The sequence below is a fragment of the Balaenoptera ricei genome, chromosome 14, assembly GCF_028023285.1.
Source record: "Balaenoptera ricei isolate mBalRic1 chromosome 14, mBalRic1.hap2, whole genome shotgun sequence".
Lineage (NCBI taxonomy): Eukaryota > Metazoa > Chordata > Mammalia > Artiodactyla > Balaenopteridae > Balaenoptera > Balaenoptera ricei.
This window is the reverse complement of record NC_082652.1, coordinates 19,772,523-19,795,874: the sequence shown is the minus strand read 5'-3', so window position 1 is coordinate 19,795,874 and position 23,352 is coordinate 19,772,523. Positions and strand designations below refer to the sequence as shown.

The 23,352-nt window shown below is 50.4% G+C and overlaps 1 protein-coding gene across 1 annotated transcript in view; it reads left to right on the top strand.

Annotated features, from left to right (window-relative positions):
• Window positions 1–20,757, top strand: part of WSCD2 (WSC domain containing 2) — a 43,432-nt gene extending 22,675 nt beyond the window's left edge. Inside the window, exons 4-8 of the mRNA XM_059894752.1 lie at window positions 4,448–4,569; window positions 7,553–7,727; window positions 11,895–12,059; window positions 13,699–13,899; window positions 19,870–20,757. Of these exons, the coding sequence (XP_059750735.1) occupies window positions 4,448–4,569; window positions 7,553–7,727; window positions 11,895–12,059; window positions 13,699–13,899; window positions 19,870–20,222 (1,016 nt within the window). The 3' untranslated portion in view covers window positions 20,223–20,757. The remainder of the gene's footprint in view (window positions 1–4,447; window positions 4,570–7,552; window positions 7,728–11,894; window positions 12,060–13,698; window positions 13,900–19,869) is intronic.
• Window positions 20,758–23,352: the final 2,595 nt, after the last annotated feature.

The following is a 23,352-nucleotide window of genomic DNA, read 5'->3' as shown; positions in this document are numbered from 1 at the left end:
ATCCACACACCCTAATAGGTAGATCTCTACTCACACCATCACAAACCCAGTCACACACACACACACGCACACACACACACAAGATGCACACACTGCCTCCCTGTCACACACACTGTACACAAGTGTCCCACCTCCCAAACACACCGTCACTACAACCAGGCCCAAGCTACTCTCATGGTCTGCATCTCCTGCCCCATTGGTTCCCTCACACCCACACGTACCCCCAAACCCCCAACACCTTCTGATACAACTCTGTCTTCCCCTGCACAGTCCTGGGTTGGGGAGGGTCTCAGACCCCCCAGGGTGGTGGGAGAGGGCTCCAGGAAGCAACCACCCTAGAGGATAAAAGGTGGTGGGCTTTGCAACCCTACAGTGTACCCAGGACCACACCAGTCCTGAAGGGGCCTCCCTTGGCCTCAACCCCAAAACCATTGCCCATAGTGACCCTCCTGGCCCCAGCTGGGACCCAGGAGGATTATAAGATGGTCCCTCGGATAGGGCCCTGGTGGGGAAGGGGCAGGTTAACAACTTGAATATGGTTCTGGAGACTCAGTGTCAAGTTCTAGGTGTTTAGGTGTGTAAAGAGAATCCGACCCCAGAGTCAGGAGACCCCAGAGTGACAGCCTTTGTGAATGATTAGTGGTCAAAGGGGAGTGAATATATGTCACAGTGTTTTGAAAATGCTCAAACAGGGCCTGGGGGTGGTTCCTTAAAGAGGGACAGCCCAGAGTGTGAGGACTCGGAGCTCAGATGTTCCCAGGTTAGAATCCGGATGCTGCTAGTTGTCAGCTGTGTGACCTTAGGCAAGTCACTTACCCCTCTGAGCCTCTGTTTCCCCTTCTGTATAATGGGGAGAGTGAGACTTTCTTTATAGGAATTAAGAGGATAAAGTATATCAAGTGCTTACACAGTGCCTGGTACAGCGAGAGCATTCGATAAGATCGTCAAGAATGGAAAGATCTCAGACTTAGATTCCGGTCTCAGCTCTGCCTCTTATAAGCTGGGTGACTTGTGTCAAGCGGTTTCAGCCCTCTGAGGCTTGAGTTTCTCCATCTGTAAAAGTGGGGATCCTTATACCACCAGAATGATGCAAGGGTTCAACGGGGCCGCACGTGTGAACAGTTGAACCTAGTTCCCGGCTGATAGCACGTGACCCGTATATGGTGGCTGTGATGATAACAATGATATTATGATATGACTATAAGCATCTAATCATCATAGTAGCGTTATTATTATTGGAAGAAGCATAGACTTGGGAGACAGAGCAACTTGGCTTTGATCTCACTCTGTCCTTCCTTAGACAGCTTTGTGACCCTGGAAGCCAGAGTGCCTCCTTGAGCCAGCCGTGGCAGCTACTGCTCGTGGCTGCTGCAAAGATTCAGTGGATCCAAAGCACCCAGCTTGGAGCCTGGCATCCGTGGGGGCTCAGTAAACACTGGTGGAGTCTAAAGAGAAAAGGCGAGTCCCCTTATTTCTGAGAGTAAGGCCAGCGTCTCTGCCCTGGGACCTGATTGGCATCCAGCTAATGGAGTTTTCGTGAGCTTTCGTCCACACTGCTTCCAGCTTCTCATCTCATTGCTGTAAATCTTTAGCTTAAATGCCTGACTCCCCTCCCCATCCTCTCCTCGTACGGCACATTCTCTGAGCATCATTAAATCTTCCTCAGGGTGACCGATGAAATGGCACGTCCCTCGGTGCATCCTGGGCCACGGGATGGGAGACTGTCCCGTGTTCCCCCACGGGACACTAGTGCTGTTTGGGGTCTGGCAGTTCCTCATTTGGGGGATGGAGGGCTGTCCTGTACAGAAGAGACTCTGCATAGTCTAACCCCCTCCCTATCATTTACATGTGGGGAAACTGAGGCCTGGACCACAGCGTCCACCACCATCACTTCTCACCAGCCTCTCCCAGCAGCCTGGAGTGAGAGGTGGGGAAGTGGAGGAGATGGTGCTGGATGGCGGGAGCCTGCAGCATGCTCCGGAAATCAGTCATTTAACCCAATTCCAGATGTCTTCTCAGCTTGCTAGATTTGCCTCCACGATGAGCAATTTCAGGCTACAGGGTGCCAGGTGGCAGAGGTAATCACTAGGGTGCCTTTGACAGCTGAGATTTAAAATTTTCATTCCTAGACTCCCTCCCCCCTCCTCCACCATCCTTCTGCCCGGGGAGTAATTTCATATCCTTTCTCTGCACTTAAATATAGATATATACGTATATGCTAAAAAAAGGGGGGGAGGAGTGGTTTACACAATAGATAGACCCAGATACAGACATAGATGGAGATATATGATTTTTGTAGCTTGCTTCACTTTTCCCCAAGGATTAGCATTGTCTTTCTGAGATGATCCTTAGCACGTTTTCGCTAACAGTGGGTCCTTAGTACTGTCATGTAACCTCCCCTCTCTAAGCCCTGTGTCTCTCACGTGTAAAATGAGAGTTTACTATGGACCCTGCAGAGTTCCCAGGAAGGTAAAATGAGATGGCATTCGCAAAGTTCTCAGAAGAGTGGATCACACGTAGTAGGTACTCAGTAAATGGCACTTACTTTTGTGCTCCTGATTTTGATTCACTGCATCAACAGCGTCCTTTATTTTATGTGAAAGCTGTGCTTCTAGAAAGTGTATACAGCTCAGATTTGAGAACAGTGGAACCCAATTTAAAATGGGCACCATGAGTCTTTAGATAAATTTGACAGGGGCCACTTATAATTTTTTAAATTTGTCTTTATTACATTAAAAAATAAATATGCACTGTCGAAAAAGTTAGAAAAGAGTTTTACAAAAAGGTGGAAATAAAAATTGCCTATATCCTATCAGAGTTCTCCAGAAAAACAGAACCAGTAAGATATAGGCAAATATATAAATTAAGAGATTGATTTAAGGAATTGGCTCATGCAATTGTAGAGGCTGGCAAGCCTGACATCCAGAGGCTGAATTCCTTCTTCTCTGGCAAACCTCGTTTTTTTCCCTCATCCCTTCAACTGATTGGATGTGGCCCACCTACGTTTTAGAGGGAAATCTCTTTTAAGTCTCCTTAAAGTCAACTAACTGTAGATATTAATCCTATCTACAAAAAACCTTCACAGCAACACCTAGACCAATGTCTGACCAAACAACTGGGCACCATAGCCTCACCAGGGTGACACAAAACTTAACCATCACACCTGCTGTTAAGAGATAACCATGGTTGTTAACATATTAGTCTATGTCCCTCCAGAGATTTACACTGAGAGATAATTTGCGGACACAATTGATATTTTATAATATGTGGAGTTTCATGGTCTCAGTTTTTATTTAACATTCTGTCTTGAACACATCTTCATCTCTTTCAAGTAACCTTTAACATCATTATTTTTGATGGGGCATAGAATCCCATTGTGTTGTCATTCCCTACTTTATTTGTCCAGTACTTCATTGTTGGACAGCAAGGTTGCTTCCAGTCTCTCACCTATTAATTTAAATAAATGCTGCAATGAGCATCCTTATTGATAAGTCTTTGTGTACACCTGTAATGGATGCAAAGGGTACCCACCCAAATCCTCTTTACCACCAATGGCTCACATCTGCCCCCTTGTCTGAAAAATGACCCTTGCCCCAGCAGCCTTCCAAATGACAGATGTTGGGGAGGGGGGCACATAGGGCCAAGGTCGGCCCCTTTCCTTAAAGTGGGACCAACTCTGTGGTACAGTTTACCCTCCAAGCTGGAGGTGGGACCCAGCCAAGATCACATGCTTACTTAGCTCCTCCCCTGCCCTGTCCTGCTTCTCCTGAGAAGCCATAAAACATTGTCTCAGGTTCGGCTTCAAGTAAACCCAGCTGAAGGCAACATCTCTGAGTATTGTTTTGAGGATGACTTCTATTAAAGAGATAGCAACGTCTTCTGAATTTTCTGTTGCGTAGCTGGGATGTTTCCAGATTAGGTTATCTTAAAGGGAATCTCTCCAACAAATCAGTCCCTTATAGCACTGAGTGGGGCAGAGACTCCCAAGGCCCCGGTTTTTCCCTTAAAGCCCAGGACAATGGGAGGGAGAGGGGGCACCCCAGTGCTGGAAGGAGGGGCAGGAGAGCTCTGGACCCTTTGCTTCCCTCCATCCTCAAATGCCCAACCCTCTCCTGATGAGATCACGAAAATCCTCCATGGCATCTATCATTTCCCTAAATGAAAAGTTGCCACCACCAAGAATGAGAAAGCGAGACATAGGAATGGTGACAAAGAAAAGGGGATTATACGGCCCAGCAAGAACATCTCAGTGACCTGTGTTGTTGACAGAGATGCCAGGGTTGAGGACATTCTTTGAATTTTCTAGCTCATGAGTCTCCACTGTGGCTCACTGCGTGACCTTGGGCGAGACTCTTGCCTTCTCTGGACTTCAATTTATAAGTGCTTCCTTCAGAAGGTGGTTCTCCCAGCCTACATCTGACTAGTTCCTTTCCCTCTGTCTCTCCAGATGGAAGTGCAGTCTTCCGAGGCTGCTTCCGCAGGCCCGACAACCTCTCCCTGGCCTTGCCCGTGACGGCTGCCATGCCCAACATGTCTGTGGACAAGTGTGTGGACCTTTGCACAGAGAAGGTGAGCCCGGTTCTGTGCACGGAACACTGGGGAGGGTGGTGTGACACAGCTGGAGGAACGGGATGCGTGGCTTGGAGAAGCAGCAGCCCAGCTGGGATGAGAGAGGTCATTACTGTGATCTGTGACATGGGGGGAGCGTGACTGTTTCATGTGGCTCCGAAGGGTAGGAGTTACATGGGGCCCATTTCTTTCCCTCCAAAGATGTGTGTTTGTTCTAATAGTGACGACTGCTCAGGAGTGAGGGCGACATGTGAACCGGGCCGAGAAGCATGAGTAGAAGATTGCCAGGTAAAGGCAAGGACAGTCCCACCTTGGGACAGAGTGAGTTCCCCATCACTGGAGGTATGCAAGCAGAGGCAGGGCAGGTGTGGTGTACGGAACTTTGGACATTGGATAGCAGTTGGACTGGATGAGCCAACTGGCTGATCCTCTCTCAGCCTGAGATCCTTGATGGGTGACTGTTTATCCTTCCTCCCAAGCCAGACAGGGAACGCCACAAGAGTAGAGACTGTGCCTAAAACATTTTGTGACCACTCCCAATACCCAGCACAGAGCTAGGCGCATCACTGGCATTCAGTGATGTCTGAGGAGCTCCCTCCTTCACTCAAGGTGAGCTAGTTACACGAGGGTTCAAAGGAGAACCACCCCCCCCCGCAACCACAAGAAGGTGGTTGCCCATTTCATTCATTCACTCAGCTAATATTTGATGAGAACCTGCTTTGTGCCAGGCCCCTGTGCTCAGTGCTGGGGGTGCAAAGTCAACAAGATATGGTCTTTATCTATCCTCCATGATGCTGGCACTTGCTGGGGGCCGACTTTGTGGCCCTTCCTGGGTGCTCAGCCTGCACCCCAACTGCTGAATGCCCCCACCTGCTCTGTGTCATCCTGCTTGGCTTTTCTTTCATCAAGGCTCCTAATTCACAAAGCATGTCTCAGGAAGACTGAAAGGATCATCACAGAAACTGCCACTTACCGAGCACCTCCTCCATGCAGCCCTCTGCCCCACGGGTCACACAGTTTACCTCTCACAACAAAGCTAGGTGTCGGGAATTTTCATCCCCATTTCACAGATGACAAAACCAAGGCTCAGACAGATGAAGTCATTTGCCCAAGCTCACAGCGCAAGCAAGTGGCAGAACTGGGACTGACGCCAAATCTATTCTCTTGACTTCTGAGCTACCCTAGAGACCCCACAGAGAGGTTTCCAGGAACCATTCAAGGGCAGCCAGGCCACTTCAAGTCACCAAGCATTTCCTGCGTGCTTGCTCTGCTCCCGAGAGGCATCCTGGAAGGTCAGGGGCGATGTTCATAAGAATAAAGAAGGTTTGACCGTCTTTTTGTCCAGCTTTCTCTCTTGGGCAGGAATCCCCCTCCCATGGCATTCCCTCCAGGTGGACATCCCTCTGTCCTGAGGGCCCTGGAGGAACCTACAGGTCAGCTGGAGGTGGAGGACAAACACAAGACAGTGAGGTCACAGGGCAAACCAGTATGGAAGAGAGTCCAGCTGTACATAGGACTGGAGGGAAGCAAAGGTGTGGGCAGGTTGCGTGGGCGGGGTGGCAGGGGAACAGGAAGGCCCCGCTGCAAACCTCCCTCTTCTAGTTTCCTCTAATCTCCTTAGGGGGCCACAGGAGGAAAATTGAGGGGATTAAGTGGACAGGGGTCCAGAGCTGCTTGTGTCAAGTGGTGGAGGGTCTGAAAGACTTAGGGTGTCAGAGGAGGCTTCAACATGGGTCACCGGCTAGAAAATACCATCAGTCACAGCCCAGGCTCACCCACCTGCGTATCAGCATCTCTCTGATCTTTGGCTATGTGCTGTAGCTCATATTTAACACCGGTGAGAAAGAAACCAAACCTACCATGGCAAAGCTCACCGGAACCAGGCACGGCGGTATGACCTTGGTTTGTTACCAGATTATTCCTGGACCAGCTACCAGGGAGAATTCAGCTTCATGGGTCTGAGCAGAAGCAAATTGGACAAAGGACGGTCCATTGCCCTCCAAATCTCAGGTCCAGCCTGCTCCCACTTAGCTCTTTCATAGAACAAATAAAACACTTAGGAGCAGGTCTCCACAAAGACTGTGGCTACACGTAGGTATCAACATCCTCTTTGGCTTAAAAGAAAGGATTCAGACAGCTTTTCCCAAAGCATGGGCTTCATATCACTGTCAGACGCAGAGGATTTACTCTGGTATAATGCATGGCCATAAGAAAAACTTTTCTTTTTCAGTTTTCTTTCAAGACCTCCAGGAGAAAGCTGCTTTTCAGTGCTAAAGTATCTTGAACACCTCTCTCCCCTCAACTAATCTCCCTTTTGCAGGAAAAACGGAGTCGACCCCAGGATCAAGTTCTTGGCAGGCAGAGTGCCTAGTTAGAATTTAATCACATGGTTTTGTTTCTGTAGTATTGGGGTTTACAGTATGGAAATGTATGGAAATGATACTTCTCTACCAGTACTACTTTCAGGAGTAATAGATAGATTCCTTTGAATAGAGAAAGCCCGTGTGCAGCAACGAAGACCCAACACAGCCAAAACTTATATATATATATTATATATATATTTTATATATATATATATAAATTAATTTTAAAAAGTGACTTGACACATAAAGGAAACAAATAAATGAATAATAGTACAGGAAAGCAAAAAAGAAAATGGTGACTATGTGAGGTGATGGATGTGTTGACTAGCTTGATTGTGGTGATTATTTCACAATGTATACATGCATCGAAACATCAAGTCGCACATCTTAAATAGATGCAATTTTTTACTTAATTATACCTCAAAAAAGCTGGAAAATATAATAGTACAGGAGGTACGCAGGTAGGGCAAAATCTTGCTGATGAAGCCTGGGGACCCTTGAGTTGGGGAGAGTGATGGAGAAGGGGATGATTGGAACGCAGATCCTGTTCTGCATCCAGAGTCTGGGCTGTCCAGGGATTTGGTGACTTTCTTCCCCTTCCTCTCCTGCTTCATCCCCAGGAGTACCCACTGGCAGCCCTTGCGGGCACTGCCTGCCACTGTGGCTTCCCCACTACGCGATTTCCCCTCCACGAGAGAGAGGACGAACAGCTCTGTGCCCAGAAGTGCAGCGCGGAGGAGTTTGAGAGCTGCGGGACACACAGTTACTTCATTGTGTATCAGACGCAAGTCCAAGGTAAGCCAGGTCCCCCCCGACCCAGCAGACCCCCAGAAGCTCTCCCAGCGGCCTCCCTCCCAGAGATGCTCCAGCAAGTCCATTCCAGCCAGCCTGTCAGCAAGAGAACTGTGCAGGCCAGAGAGCAGAGGGCAGAGGGCAGAGAGCAGAGGGCAGAGGGCAGAGGCAGGGCTGGTGAGCGTAGCCAGGCTTAGAGATCCTGGATGGGCAATGGAGGGAGGGTCCCCGGCAAGGGGGATGGTTCTGAAAACCTTCATCTCTATCCCTTATACTGAAGACCCCCTTGGTGGCTCTTCCTGTAATGGGGGCTGTGAGATTGAATGGGGAAACATCTGAGCTGGGAGTGGGAGACTTGGGTCTTCAACACAGACCCACTGCATGATCCTGGGCGAGTCATGTCCCCTCTCTGGGCCTCAGTTTCTCCATGTGTAAAATGAAGCTGTAGGTTGTTAGCCTTCCAATGCTAGGATTCTGCAAATTTACCTATAACTTTTTCTTCTCTTTCTCTGTTTCACTCATCCTTTCCACTTTCATCCTTCTTCCTTTGCTAGTGGAACCCACACTCAATGTTTATCTCCTCTTCCATCTATTGGGGTACCAGACTGTGATGACGATGGTGGTGGTGGTGGTGATGGTGGCACTTAGGGACTTTCTTTGTGCCAGACTCAGTGTTGAGTCCTTCGTATGCATTTTCTCACTGATTCCCCTCAGCTTTCCTGTGAGGCAGGAATAGTCATTATGCCTACTTTACAGGTAGGGAAACTGAGACTCAGAACAGGTAAAGGACTTGCCTGAGGTCATGGTGTTTATACTATTTCTAGATGAAAATCTTTTCTCCTGATGGAGGCATCATGAAGGGTGGTGGCACTTGGAAAGGTGCCTTGCTGGGATGCTCAGCCCAAAGGAAACCCGTGAAGGATTACCCCAATATCTGAAAAAACTGTCCACCTACAATGTGCAGTCCTATGCCAAGCCTCATCTCATTTAATGATGGGAAGCCCACAGTAAGCCTATGATCAGGGTGATAGCATCCCCATGTTACAGATGGGAGAACCAAGACTCAGAGAGATTGAGAACGGGCCATAATCACACATCTACAAGAGTGATTTGCTTTCAGGTCTCTGACTCCAAAGCCCCTGCTGGAAACCTCTGCCCACAGTGCCAAGGACACTCCCCGCACCCTCTGAAGCCTGGAGAGCTAACAAAACACCACTGGGCTAGACCTCCTCTTCATCTCCCAGGAACTAGGCTGCCACATATGGTCGGGCAGGTTGAGCACTGCACAGGCATAACCCAGAAGAAAAGTAATGCCTGAAAGCCAGCCTGTGCTCTGCCTGTCATGCCGTGAGCTCTGGATGGCAGCACATCTGCCCAGAGGAAGGGGAGGGAACCTTTATCTGATTTGCACAAAGGTGCTGTAAGAGCTAGTGGCAGCTTCACCAACAGCCTGTCCCCTGTTTGGCCTGATGGGCGTACCGGTGGTGGCCAACTGCAGCTGCTTGCATGGCAGCTGAATCTTGCTAAGAGCCCAGTGAGCAGAAATGTCTTTAGCTAGTGTGGCCCTTGGCTTTACACTCTGGTGAGGAAGGATGAGTGTTTGTTAGTTTCCGGGAAGTGTTGGTTAGTCTGTGCAGAACTGCGTTACCCCAGCTTGGGGGAAGGGTCATACACAGCTTAATTATCCCGTGACCATGAACAGCTTTGATGTGGACAGAACCGACACTGGAGCCTTTTCAATAGCCCCTGATTGATGGGTTTGCTCATTCCCAGTGCCTGGCCCCAGGCCATTACTGGTGTTCAATTTCCCATGTCACACTTGCAGGCCCTACACACTGGGGTGGCTTGAGAGTCATGTGGTTCATGAGGCTGCCAAGAGTCTGGTCCACGATGGCTGCCATTTACTGAGTACCTACTGTGTGCCAGGTACTGTCTAAGCTCTTTAGACTGAATTAACTCATCTAATCCTCATAACAGTCCAATGACATAGGTGCTGTTATTATTACCATTTTACAAATATGGCAACTCGGCACAGAGAGGTTGAGTAGCTTGGCCAGAGTCACACAGCTAGGACAGAACAGAGTTGGGATTCAGACCAAGGCAATCTGGGTCCTGAGCCTGCACTCTTAATCTCAGCTTCTCAACATATACTGCAAATACTTCACATGCATTGTCCATCTAATCCTGGAAGGTTTATTAGCCCCACTTTACAGGTGAGGAAACTGAGGCTCAGAGAGGTGAAGAGCCTTGTTCAGTGTCACACAACTAGGCCATGATCATCCTAGATCGAAACCCAGGTCTGTCTGATTCCAAAACTATATACAACACTGCCTCCAGCATCTATTTCGATTTGTGGAGCTTAAGAACCAAATAAACTTCCTTTTTAGTGCTGAAAATAACCACCTTTATCCTCGCCGCCCAGGCAGTATTTGAATGGAGAATTCTGTTTTCAGGGGAAATTGAGGAGCCAGGTTCTTTCTCTCTCCCAACATTTTATTATGAAAAAATGTCAAACCTCTAGAAAAAAATGGAAAGAATTATACAGTGAACCTGCTAGACTTATCCTACAGATTTTACATTTGTCAACATTTTGTTCTGTTTACTTTATCATACATCTCTCCATTTCTTCATCCCTCAATTTTTATTTTTGGATGCATTTCGGAGTAAGTTGCAAACATCATTACACTTCAGTCTGCATATCACTAATTATAATTCAATATTTACTTATGATTTTTTGAAGTAGCATTTACATAGAGTGAAATGCACACATTTTAAGTGTACTATTTGATGCCAACTGGGTCCTATGAAATCCACACCCCTGTCAAAATATAAAACATAACCACACTCCAGAAAGTTTTGCATCTAGGCTCCTTTTTGCAATGTGTTCTCATGAAAACCATTCCCAGACACCTACTTGGCTTGATAAAGATGCTTTTTGGTTTTTTTCCAAAGTCTGCTCTCCTCTGAACAAACAGATTAAACGTGCATGGTGGGGAAGAGACCTGGTCTCTGGCTAGCACCATCAATACTAAGAGCTCACAGCATGTGAGCCCTGTGTTAACACTCAACACCTATTCTCTCTTCTAACCCTCCTAACCAACCCCCAGGATGTCATCATTATCAGCATTCCCATTTTACAGGTGAGGAAACCGAGGTTTATTCAGATCCATCATTTTTCCAAGGTTACCCAGCAAGGAGGTGGCAGAATTGGAATTTAAATTTAGGACTTCAAACTTTTCCCTTGAAGGGCTATTGTGAGACAGCAAGTAAGGATAATAAATGTTCCTTGGATGGATGGATGGATGGATGGATGGGTAGATGGATGGTTAGATGGATGCCAGATAGTATGGAAAGTGCCAGGGAATCAGCAAAGGACAATATGGCAGGGTTTCTGACTAAACAAATAATTGTTTGAATTACAGTAGCAGAAAGTAATATGAGAGAGATGGACATAGTACACTAATGATAGCCCAGGGAGTCAGAGAAGGAAGGGAGGGAAGGAAGGAAGGAAGGGAGGGAGGGAGGGAGGGAGGGAAGGAGGGAGAGAGGGAGGGAGGGAGGAAGGAAGGAAGGGAGGGAGGAAGGAAGAGTCCAATTCAGCAGAGAGCAGGATGATAAGCAGTCAAAGGCAGGTAGGAGGCAGTGAAGGCTGAGGGACCAGTGCACCTGAAGCTGCCAAGTCAGGAAGGAGCAGAGCACGGATGAGACGGTGAAAGAACCAAGTGGCTGGCAGGTGGGGGAGTTTGAGGGGAGAGCATGTGGGTGGCGTGAGCCTGGGAGGATGCAAGGGCCAGGCCACTCGGGGCTTGAAGGTCAAGATAAAAACCTTGGACTCAGTCCCATGCAGATGGACAGCATTTGTGAGTTTTAATCTGGAGGCAGGTGTGGGGGTGATAAGAGACTCACTGTGACAGGGGGGAAACTGAGGCTGGAGAGAAGGCTCATCCTCCTGGCTGACTTTTATTGAAACCGTACCATGCGCTTATCCTTTTTCATATATTATCTCATATAACCACTTTCCCATTTCCAAATGAGGAAACAGGCCCAGAAAGCACCGTGTCGCACAGCTGGGAAGTGGCAGGGATGGGACTCACACCCTGGTCCCTTCTGAACAGGCTCCTTCTGATGTGCCCCTGCCACTGACCCCTGTCTGTGCCCTGCCCTTTGCAGACAACCGCTGCATGGACAGAAGGTTCCTCCCAGCCAAGTCCAAGCAGCTCATCGCTCTGGCCAGCTTCCCAGGTGCCGGCAACACGTGGGCTCGCCACCTCATTGAGCTGGCCACCGGCTTCTACACCGGCAGCTACTACTTCGACGGTTCTCTCTACAACAAAGGTGAGGAGGCGGAGGGGAACAGGGAATGGGGGCAGGAGCTTGGGAAAGACCCCCTGGGAGGGCATGGGAATACCCCTTCCTGAGCACCTACTATGTGCTGTTCAGCTCACCCGGGCATGTTTATCGAGACCTACTGTGTGCTTGGTACTTTCCCTTCACTTACATCCCACAAACATTTCCTGAGTATCATGTCCTGGGTACTTCACCTGCTTCCATCAACATTACACACTTATCAAGCACCTACTATATGCCTGGGACCTTCCCTCCATTTAAGTCATTCCTTCAGCACTTACTGTATGCTGGGCACCTCATACAGGAAACTGAATCCCAAAGAGATGACACGATGTCCCAGATCACTCATTGAGTTGGAAATACAGCCAGTATCTTGAAGGTCTAGTATTGATACATTAGCATTCTAACTGGCTTTGAAGAGCCCATCCAAATGCCTTAACTCTCATGGGCATGGGAGGCCAAGATGGAGAAGAGCACAGTCTTGGGCGGCAGGATGGCTTAGCTTTGAACCTTAGCTCTGCCTCTCGCTAGCTCTGTAACTTGGGCAAGTTATTTGCTCTCCCTGGGACTGTTTCATCATCTATCAAATAAAACCCGCAAAGGATTATTGAAAGGATCAGTTGTCTACTACATGAAAAGGGCTCAGAGCAGTGTCCAGCACGGAGTCGTTGCTATAGAAGCATCCTCCAGCTACCCAGAACGTCTTTCAGTTCCTCAGCTTTTGAAATGAGCACCTGATCAGGTCCCTCCTTCCTTTTGCTTAATTCCTTTTAAAGGCTGTGTAGTCTTTCTGGTCCAGTACTAAAACTCTTCATCACAACCCCCTCTTGCCCTCTGCTCTCCTGTACCAGTCGCTCATGTGCGACACGTTTCTTCCCACCCACCACAGGACCTTTGCACCTGCTGTTCCCACCACCTTTCCCTCCTCACTTGGGATGGTAAATTCTTCCTCGTCCTTCAGTTCTCAGCCTAAGCACCTCTTCTCCCAGGAAGTCTTTCTGGATGCTGCCTGACTAGCTCAGTGATCTTGGCCAGGCTGGCTGGGCTGCTCAGCTGCAGACTGCAGGTTGGACCCATGTCTGTTCCATGGGTCTCTCACCATCCAGGACCAACAGGCTTCCAAGGCATGTCCTTCTCAGTGACAGCAGAAACACACAAGAGTGGACAGAAACGTGATGCATCCTGAGACTTTGGCAGAGACCCATTTCCGCCCTCAATCCGCCGGCCAAAGCAAGTCATACGGCCGTGCCCAGCATCAGTGGGGTGGAGATGTAGACTCCACCCAAAGAGGAATCCTCCAGCACATTACGGTCAGGCCACTCTCGTGGCACTTAGGCATGATTACTCCTCTTCTGTAGCTCTCACCACGGCAGTGACTTTACATTCATTTATGTCACTATTCAAATTATCTGGCTCTCAAAAACTAAGACCCATGGATGTTTTTGTAAATCATTTTCTCCCTGCCCAGTGCCTGGCATGTAGTAGGTGCTCTATAAGTACGTGAGTAAATGAATGAGTGGACAAATGAACGTCTGACGATTCCTGAAGGGGTCCAGGAGGGGGTGGGGTGGACCTCTTGTGTCCCTCAGCTCAGTGCCACGTTCCCTAACCCCCTGGTTGTGGGAAGGGTTTAAAGGTGAGCGGGACCACTGGCGCAGCGGGAGGACCATCTGCATCAAGACGCACGAGAGTGGCCAGAAGGAGATCGAGGCCTTCGACGCGGCCATCCTGCTCATCCGCAACCCCTACAAGGCCCTCATGGCAGAGTTCAACCGCAAGTATGGCGGACACATCGGCTTTGCTGCCCATGCCCATTGGAAGGGCAAAGGTACTGCTTTGGAGTGGGGGGGGGGGGGGTGGGGCCCTTAGGTGCAGAGGGCAGTGCGAGGGGCTGGTGCTGTCTCCTGCCAGGAATCCAGGAGGGCAGCCTTGAAGGCATGTGTGTAAGTGTCCAGGTCCTGCTTACAGATGAGCAGGTATGCTTTGCACATCCCACCATACCCACCAGCATCACCCTCTGTGAGCCAGGTTGTTATCATGGCACAGTGGTTAAGGGCATGGGCTCTGGACCAAGACTCCCTGAGTTCAGATCCCAACTCCACGACTTCCTAGAAAAGCTCCTTCACCTCCATGAGCTTAGATTGTCCTGTTTATAAAGTGGAGGTAATAAAAATCCAAGAATTTAACCCTTTAAAAACACTCAGTGGACCCTCGTGTTCAAGAGTCCTTTCCTAGGATCTGAATCCAGCCCAAGGTCAGTGGCTGAGTGGCCATGAGGTCACCTATGAGCTCCTAAGATCATCATTCTATGAACCCTCTCAACTACTCTGGATTGGAAAACTCACAGAGGTTAAGTGACTTGCCCCAGGTATAGCTGGGAAGTGACAGTGTCAGTCTCCGAGCAGTAAACTTCATTAAGATGATCTGAGTTTGATGTTCACCTCTGGTGCTTAGTAGATTCCAGAATGGAAGAATGTCTCAGTACAGAGCAGCGGTCCACAGTAGTGGGGAGAGCTCCGAAGTCAGACCCAACCTCCTCAAAATCCCATGTCAGTTATCACCCATATCTCCATTACCATAATGGAAGTCACCTCCATGCGTGACCAGAATGTCAGCAACACCCCAAGGTGAGAGACAGCCTGCTAGCTGATGCCTGGGTTAGGTCAACACAGTTAACCCTGTGTTATGGATGGGGCAAGCTAGTTTCGGGAGGTGAAGGCACTTTTCCAGGAAGTGGTGGGGCAGGGGTTTGAACCCAGGGAGTCTTGCTCCTGAGCCCATGCCCTTAACCACTGAGCTATGATAATGAGTTAGACGGAACGTCAGTGGCTACAAAGCCCCCCGCTCAGAGCTCCTGATGCCGAGTAAGTACTCTGTGAACGTGAGCCCTGCCGACCTCATCCAGCTTCAAGGAACCAAGCTGCTGCAGCCTCTAGGCCCAGGGGTGCTTCCCACTCCTCCAAACCCTCCCCCTAGCCCCCAGCTGCTCCACGCTCCAGCCCCTCCCCAGAGAGAACCAGAGCAGGCAGGACAACGTTAACTCAGCCAATCACATTCTCAGCACTGATGTCATTGATGAAAACCCTTGGGCCTGCCTGACCAACTGTGCCCTGGGTTCCCAGTTTGCTCAAGGGACCTGTCTGTCCCTTCCCCTGCTTCACCTCCTCTCTCAGTGAGGGGGTGGAAGCTTGGACAGGTGATGACGTTTGTTCCCAGAGGTAAAGAGACCTCTGAATTACTTATTTGTAGAACAGTCAAAAATGACCACTGTTTGGAGCCAGGCTGAGAAGTCTGCAGGTGCCGACGGCAGGACCCTGTCCCGGGAGCAGATGCTCTGCTTGTCAAGCTGCAAAGGACCTGGGAGATCGCTGAACCCAGGCGTCCTCAGCCCCAGCAGCACATCAGAATCCCAGGATGTGGGGAAGTCCCAGTGCCCAGGCTGCACCCCAGACGATTACTGGAGTGGAGCCTGGGCACTGGTATTTTTTCAAGCAGTGTGCAGGGAGGCCTGAGAACCACGGATTCATTCTCTATTAGTGGGGAAAATGAGGCCCAAGAGAGGCAGGGCCTGCCAGAGTCACTCGGGCACATAATGCGGGACTAGAGTCCAGCTCTCCACCTCCCAGGCATCCTGCTGCCCCAAGTAAAAAGGGAGGGAATTCACTGGGGAAGCTCATATGGGACCAGGCACTTAGCGATAATTGTCTCATTTAAATCTTCTAATTACCCGAGGCGGTAAGAAGGGCTGCCACAATCACCGGTAGCAGAAAACCATCCCAGGAAGGGAGCGAGTCATGTGGCGGAGGCCCCAGGAGTTGAGCGAGCTGAGATCCAAACCCAGGCACTAGCTACCAGGCTGTCTCTCACCTTGGGGTGTTGCTGACATTCTGGTACATTCAGAGGCTCCCCCCTCTTGGCATAACCCCTCGTCTCAGGTTTAGGCAATTTCCTAATTCCCAGGAGCCACCTTGCCTCTTCCTTATTCAAGACAGTTGGGGGCTTTAAAACCAAAGATAAGGGAGGTGTCAGGACAGGCTGAGCCCAGAGGCTGCAGGGGATGGGAAAGAGGAGATTTCAGGACACACACCTCCTATTGGGGGCCTGGGGCCCCCTCATTAGTCTGGGTTGGGAGGGACCTTCTCCCAATGCTTCCTCCCAGGCCTGACCCAGGTCTTCAAGTGCTCTGCCTGAGAGCCTTCCCCAAAGAACTCCATGCCCACGGACCCCACCCACCCATTCCTCTCATTTGCATTAACATCTGACCCTGTAGGCACTTGAGTTTGAGACCCTTGCCTGCTCCAGCAGCGTCAGTATCACTTGGGAATTAGTTTGAAATGCAGATTCTCAGGTCCCACCTCAGGCTTACGGGATCAGAATTCTCATTTTAACAAGATTCCTTCCAGAAGCTTCTTGTGAGCTTTCAAATTTGAGAATCACTGCTTTAGGACACCCTCGGCCTGGAATGTGAGGGTTACTCCCACCTAAGAGCAGAGGTCACTCACCCGTGTCCCCCTCCCAGTTATAGCTGGGTCGAGGCTCGTGTCACCACCACCCACCCCCGGCTTTTGGTTCCATAACATTGATTTTATGACATCCCTGGAGTGGGCCCAAAGCAAAGTTTTATGTGATACTATTACACAAAGTGAATTGTCCTGGATCTGTTTAATGAAACAGAGACCGTATTTAATGATTCCGTGGAGAATTAAATACAGTTAAGCTATTAATCAGACCCCGGTTCCTCCCTTTGACAAGAAGATGAAGCAGAGAGTGGCCAGCCCGTGTCCCGCTGGGCCCTTGTGGGGGACAGTTCCGGCAGAACCAGCACTCATTACCAGTGGTCCATGGCATAGTGTGCTTTTATTGCCCAATTTGAAGGCAGCCATCAATTACCGGGAATCCTGAGCTAAATGAGGGCTTTTGTTTTTCATTTTTGTTCTTCTTTGTTCCAGCAAAGTCATTCAGAAGCTTCAAGTGAGGGATCTTTGCTCTAGGAAGGGGTGGGGAGGGGGCAAGTATCTGCTGCCCCAAAATGATGGGCCACTTGGGGCATCTCAGAGATGCTGGGGACCAACATCAAGAATAATTGTAGCCAACATTTATCCAGCGCCTCCTATGCCCCAGCCCTGGTGCCAGGGTCTGCAAATCTTATTCCATTCCATCTGTATGGTGTGTCTAGGATGGAGGTCTTAGCACAGTTGCCATTGTGCAGATGGGTAAACTGAGGCTCAAGGAGACCTCCTGACGTCCCCAAGGTCACACAGCCAATATGGAGAGGAGCTGGGTTTTGAACTCTGGCAGTCTTACTCCAAAGTCTTCTGTGAACAGACCCGTGTCTTAGATGACACCTGAAGGTGAGGTAAGTGGATGTAGACTAGGATCTGGGGCGAGAATAGTGCTGGCGATGGTCAGATCAGGTGCTCTTAAAGGGTTTGCCAGGAGGGCGGGAGCCAGGATCAGTCTGGGATAGACGTGGGTTCAAATCCTGCCCTGGACACCCACTGTGTGGCCATGGGCAGGTGGCTTCACATCTCTGAGCCTCCTTTGTTCCCGTGTGTAAAATGGAGCTAGAGTAATTCCTACTCTCCAGGCTTCTTGTGGGCACTGCGTGAGGTATTGCGTGCAAAGTGCCCAGCACAGTCCTGGCACACAGTAGGTGCTCAGGCAACGTACATTCCCACCCCAGGGAAGTTTGCAGTCACAGGGATGCCATGTCGTCTCCCCTCAGCCTGTGTCCAAGGCCAGGGGCACCATCTGGGGGATCCAGGCCATCGTGCAGACAGGCCCTTCGTTCTTCTTGAGGACCACCTTCCAGGGACCTCTTGAGATGGTCACAAGTCGCTAAGCCTGGAAGTCCATCCAGATCTGTGTGTTACTGGGTGACCGAGTGCCTTCTCCATCCATCTGGGTTTCTGCCATGGGAGCGGCAATTGTCCTGAATCACCAGGGATGCTGTGAGATGACTCAGGAATGGGGAAATTCTTTCTCAAAAAATAAAGCAGAGTATACACATGCTAGATTTTTTCCTAATCACACAGATACATCTGGTCTTATAACAGTACGGGCCCAATTAGCTAGATACATTGTAAATAATCTACCTGAAGGATAAAAAATATCTTTGTCATCAGCATAAATATTTCCCAAGTGGCTGTGGTGTTCCAGGGGGTCACTGGGGGAGCAGGAGCCTCACCACAGATTCTGATGTGCTCTGCAAAGAAAGAGGAGCCCTTTATCACATCACAACTCGGCGGGTGGGAATTTCAATTTAGTTCAACAACCATTTATTAAGCCCCTGCTGGGTGTAAGGCAGTGGGAGGGAGTGGGGGTGAGGCTGCTGGTGCCTAGGAAAGATGGGGGCCTGGAATCAGGCAGGCCTGGTCTGGATGATGCTTCCCGGCTGTGTGACATTGGGCAAATTACTTCACGTCTCTGAGCCTCCGTTTCCTCACTGGTGACAAATGAACAGTAGTCTTTTCCTTTCAGGGTAGTTACTATGATTAAATGAGATAAGGGGTATCCATCATCCAGCAAAGGATGAGGATTTAGTTATTAAGAACCAGCTGGGCTCCCCAACCCAGCTTGGGAGGCTCACTGAGCCTGGTTCAGTAAACATATCCCTCTGGAGGGTGCAGGGTGGTGCTGCCCCTGTGAGAAGCAGGGGGTATGGCTTCAGGGTTCTGGAGTACAGGCCCCATGATTCTCCAGCTGGGGCTCAGAATTGAGGCTGCAAATCCCTCTCTCTGTTCCCAACATCCTCCACCACCCCCCTCCTGGGTTCCCCTTTATCAGAATTTCAACAGCTCCTGGGGCTGGCTGGCTGGCTCTCTCTGAGGTCTTCTCCAGGGCTCTCCGGTGAATTTCCCACATTCTGTTGTAGCCCGTCTCTTGAGTCAGGGGATCCCAAACGCACACTCCCAATCTTGGTGACAATCCATCCTGCCCTTTTACCATGGCAAGGGAACAAACAGCACAAAGAAACAGTGTGTGATACTTCAAAAAAAATCAAAGAAAGAAAGATAGGATAGAAAGGTGTCAAAATGACAATGTAAATAATCTGATTTAAACTGCCCTCAGCCCAGAGGAGGTACCTGCCTGAGCCTGGGGAGTCAGGGAAGATGACATCTCACCTGAGAACAGAATAATCACAGTAATAATATTAGCCAACGTTTACTGAGCACCTACTGGGTACAGGGCACCATGCTAAAAATTTTGTATGCTTTTTCCACTTCTCTGTACAAAGGCCCTATTACTATCCTGTGAGAAGATACTGTTACTACACAGGATAACTGTTCCTACACAGGATAACTCGGTAGTTAAAAGCCCAGACTTTGATGCCAGACTGTTTGGTTTCAAATCCTGGCTCTGCCAGTTATTAGCTGCGCTGCGTGACCTTGGGCAAGTTAATTAACCTCTCTGTGCCTGAGTTCCCCCTTCTGTAAATGAAGAAAACGATGATGCCTGCCTCACGGTGTTCTTGTGAGGAATAAGTGAATTGATAGCTCTATTAGTATATTTATTACACTCTATATTAAGATCAATATATATTAAAATATAAAAATAGAGTAACAAGGATTTATATATAAGTCTGTGCCTGGCATGGAGTAAGCACCAGACAAATGTCATTCTCCCCAGAGAGAAGGAAGGGCTGAGATGATTCCAGGCAGAAGCAGCAGCCCTGAGGTGGGAGGAGGGAGGCGAGTTTGGCGATCTAAGGGTTAGCGGTGGTGGCGCTGTTGTGAATTGCCAGCGCCATCTGACCTGCGTCCTCCCTCTGACTTGGGCCTCCTTGCTCTGTCCACAGAGTGGCCAGAGTTCGTAAGGAACTACGCCCCGTGGTGGGCCACGCACACGCTGGACTGGCTCAAGTTCGGCAAGAAGGTGCTGGTGGTACACTTTGAGGATCTGAAGCAGGACCTCTTTGTCCAGCTGGGCCGGATGGTCGGCCTGCTGGGTGTGGCTGTCAGGGAGGACCGACTGCTGTGTGTGGAGAGCCAGAAGGACGGCAACTTCAAGCGCTCGGGGCTCCGGAAGCTGGAGTACGACCCCTACACGGCGGACATGCAGAAGACCATCTCTGCCTACATCAAGACGGTGGATGCGGCCCTTAAAGGGAGGAACCTCACGGGCGTTCCCGAGGACTACTACCCCAGATGATGGGTCGGAGCGGGGCGGGGAGCTGGCAGTCCAGACCAAGCAGGCCCTGGGGACTCCAGACCCCTGGGGGCCCACACCCATCAGTCCCCTCTTCGATTGGGGGACAATCCCCTTGGCTGCTATTGGCCTTCGATGAGTTTCCTGCATGACAAAGGAGGCTCAAGCGAAGAGATTGTGCGGGCGCTCCCCACCTACTCACACCGCGCCCCCAGAGATGGAGGGGGCAACTGGTTTAGGGGGCTCTAGCCACATGGACCCTTCTCTGTCTCCCGTGTCCCTGTGCCCACCACTCTGGTCTCCACTTGTGGGAAGGAGGGCTCATGGGTGTCCCAGAGACAAGGGTGCCCCACCGCAGGTGTTGAGGACCCTGGTGCAAGAGCTAAAGAGAATGACATGGGAAAATGTGGCCCCAGACTCTCCTCCGTGCCGAGCTGAGCGCTCAAGGCTTCCCCGTCTCTGCCCCACCCAGGAAGCACTGGCGCCAGGGCTTATCCTGGCCACTTCTGTTTGAAGAAAGATTGCTGGGAAGTTTCTCTGCGGCCTTAGGTTTCTGACATGCTGGGTGGGTCAGGGGAGCAATGGTGCTCAGAGCAGGTTAACTGGGGCCACCGCGTGGGGTCACTGACATGCCAACCCGCCCCCCCCCCCACCAGGTCACAGCACTCCTGAGAAACGACCCGGTTCCTGTGCACCTCGAGGGCTGGAATTCTTCCCTTTCCTCCCCAGCTGTATCCAGGTGGTGACCCACTTCCAGGGTCCTCAGGCACCAACCATTATGTCACCAGGATGGCCACAAGCCACGTGCAGAATCTGAGTGAGGATGAGAGCTCTGGTAACACACCTCTCCACCGTGGGGTCCCACACGTTGATGTGACACTGCCCTTCTGACCCCTACCAATAGGTCCCTTGCTATCCAGGAGAGGCAACAAGAGGGCTCCAAATCAGGTGGAACCGTGACCGCAAGAGACCCCACTACCTTCCCAGACCGTAGACCTCCCTTTGCTCATAGTCCAACGGGGCCAGCTTCTCTTCGGGGTTGAAGGAACGGGGTGAATGGGATGGTTGTTCGTGTCCATACAAACGCTGCTCTTTTGATGCTGAGACATCAAACCAAAGGATTCCCGAGGACCTAAATCACTGATCATCTGTCTCGGAAAGCATTGAGATCCAGGATCCCATCTCTCCCCCCACCTTGGGTACCGGTGGTTTTGCATCCAGCCCACATTTGTGCACCTACACCATCCCCCCACCATGTAGGTGCAAAAGCCATAGGTCACAGCTCTTTGCTATTCTGTCTGGAGCAGCCCCCCAAGCAGCCACCTCTGAAGCCTTGGGGTGCAGATAAAGGCTCATTCCCAAATAGCCGAGAGACTATGGAGAAGGCGAGTGTAAAGAGATATATTTTTTTAAGAGGAATATGACTAATAACATTCCACCCCTTGGAACGTGGCCATGCAAAGAGAAGGGCCAGAGGACTGGACCCGTGGTTCTCTTCCCTGAGCCCCTCATCTGTAGGATTCGGGCCACCCCGGGGCCCAGCCAGGGGGCTCTGAATGTATTTTGTACCGTGTTTCTTTCCCCCAGGCAAATTTCTAGTCGTCTTTCATGAAGCAGTTGGAGGACTTGGCCTCCGCTCCCTCTTAGAGGTCAGCTCTCTCTGGGAGACTCTGGGTCCAAGACCTGGGCCAGTTCTTTGCTGGTGGTCACCTCAGGCCACCAGCCTCTGTCTGAAGATTCCTCAGGTCAACACCATCATTAAAAACAAGTTTTGTTGATAATTCTACCACGTGATAGAGTGTCGTGTAAGGCAAGGTCACAAATGGGATGTTTTTCTGGTGTGTGTGTGTGTGTGTGTGTGTGTGTGTGTGTGTGTGTAAGAGACAGAGACAGAGAATGTTCTGGGAGCATCATTGCTTTGGTGTCTGTGCAACTCTAACTGCCTGTGAAGAACTGTGTGTCTTGGTGTGTAACGTTGTCTCTGCCTCTGTGTTCAACTGCCCTTCTGTGTGGTGACGCTGCACCCCCCCAAGCTGGTGTGATGACCGCCCAGTGTCTGATGTGTCTGTGTGCCCTCTCCAAAAAGTGCCACCCAAACCCTGGCACTTGAGGAGGAAGGAAAGCTTTGCATTCCAGTGGTCCCCAGGGCAGGGGACAGACATGCCTGGCCTGCAAGCCGGGACACGCAGGCTCTCATCCTGCTGTCACCTCCGGTACATTGTGACTCCAGAACTCAAGGAGAACAAACAGGGCCCAGCATCTGCTGATGGCTGGGATTTCCTCCTGATTTCTCCAGGAACCCCGGAGGCTGCTGCAAACATATACCTGGTAGACAATGTGGGTGGGAGAAAAGGATGGGGAGGCAAAGGGGATGGTGGGGGGCAAGGTCCTACAGGGACCCAGCTCCTCCTAGAGGCTTTCTTCCCTTCCCCCCATCTCTCTTGCATTGGTTTGTTTTCTGGCCATCCCCACCCCCGTCACTGTTTTTCTTTACACTGCCTCCTGCTCTCAATTTCTCTCTTTGTGGTCTCTTTTATTTCTTCCAGCTGCTCGTTAAACCTCTTTTCTTTCTTGTCTTTCTCCTCTCTCTCTCCCTACCCCCATCCCTGAATCTCCTCTCTCTTTCATCATAATCTCTTTCTTGATTTCTGCTTCTCTTTGTGCAAGCATCTCTCTCCCTGTCTCTCTCTTAATCTCTGTCTCTCTGCCTGTCTCTTGCTCCCTCTCTCCCTTCCTCCCCACCCCTGTTGTCCTCTCCCGCCTCCTCCTCCTCATCTTCCTGGAGAGTGGGGGCGACTCAGTGGGATCCAGACCCAGTGAGACAAATGCTACCCAGGCCGGTAACCAAGAAGTGGTTTCCTTAGCAACAGAATCTGCAGGCACGCGCTCCACTGCCCCATCCCTTAGCTATTACAGTAAGTACTGAGAGGGCGGGGGGCAAGCCTGGAGATGGGGCAGTTGGTATAGACGCTGCTGTATTGGTCCTCTTGAGAGGGGACAGCGGTCAGAGACCAGCTCAATGCCTGGCACTTTGGGGACATTCAAAAAAAATAGAGGGGCTGTGGGGTCAGAGAGAGGCAGAGAGAGTGGAGACAGCTGGGGAAGGAGTCCACAGGACCTGGTGACAGGCTGG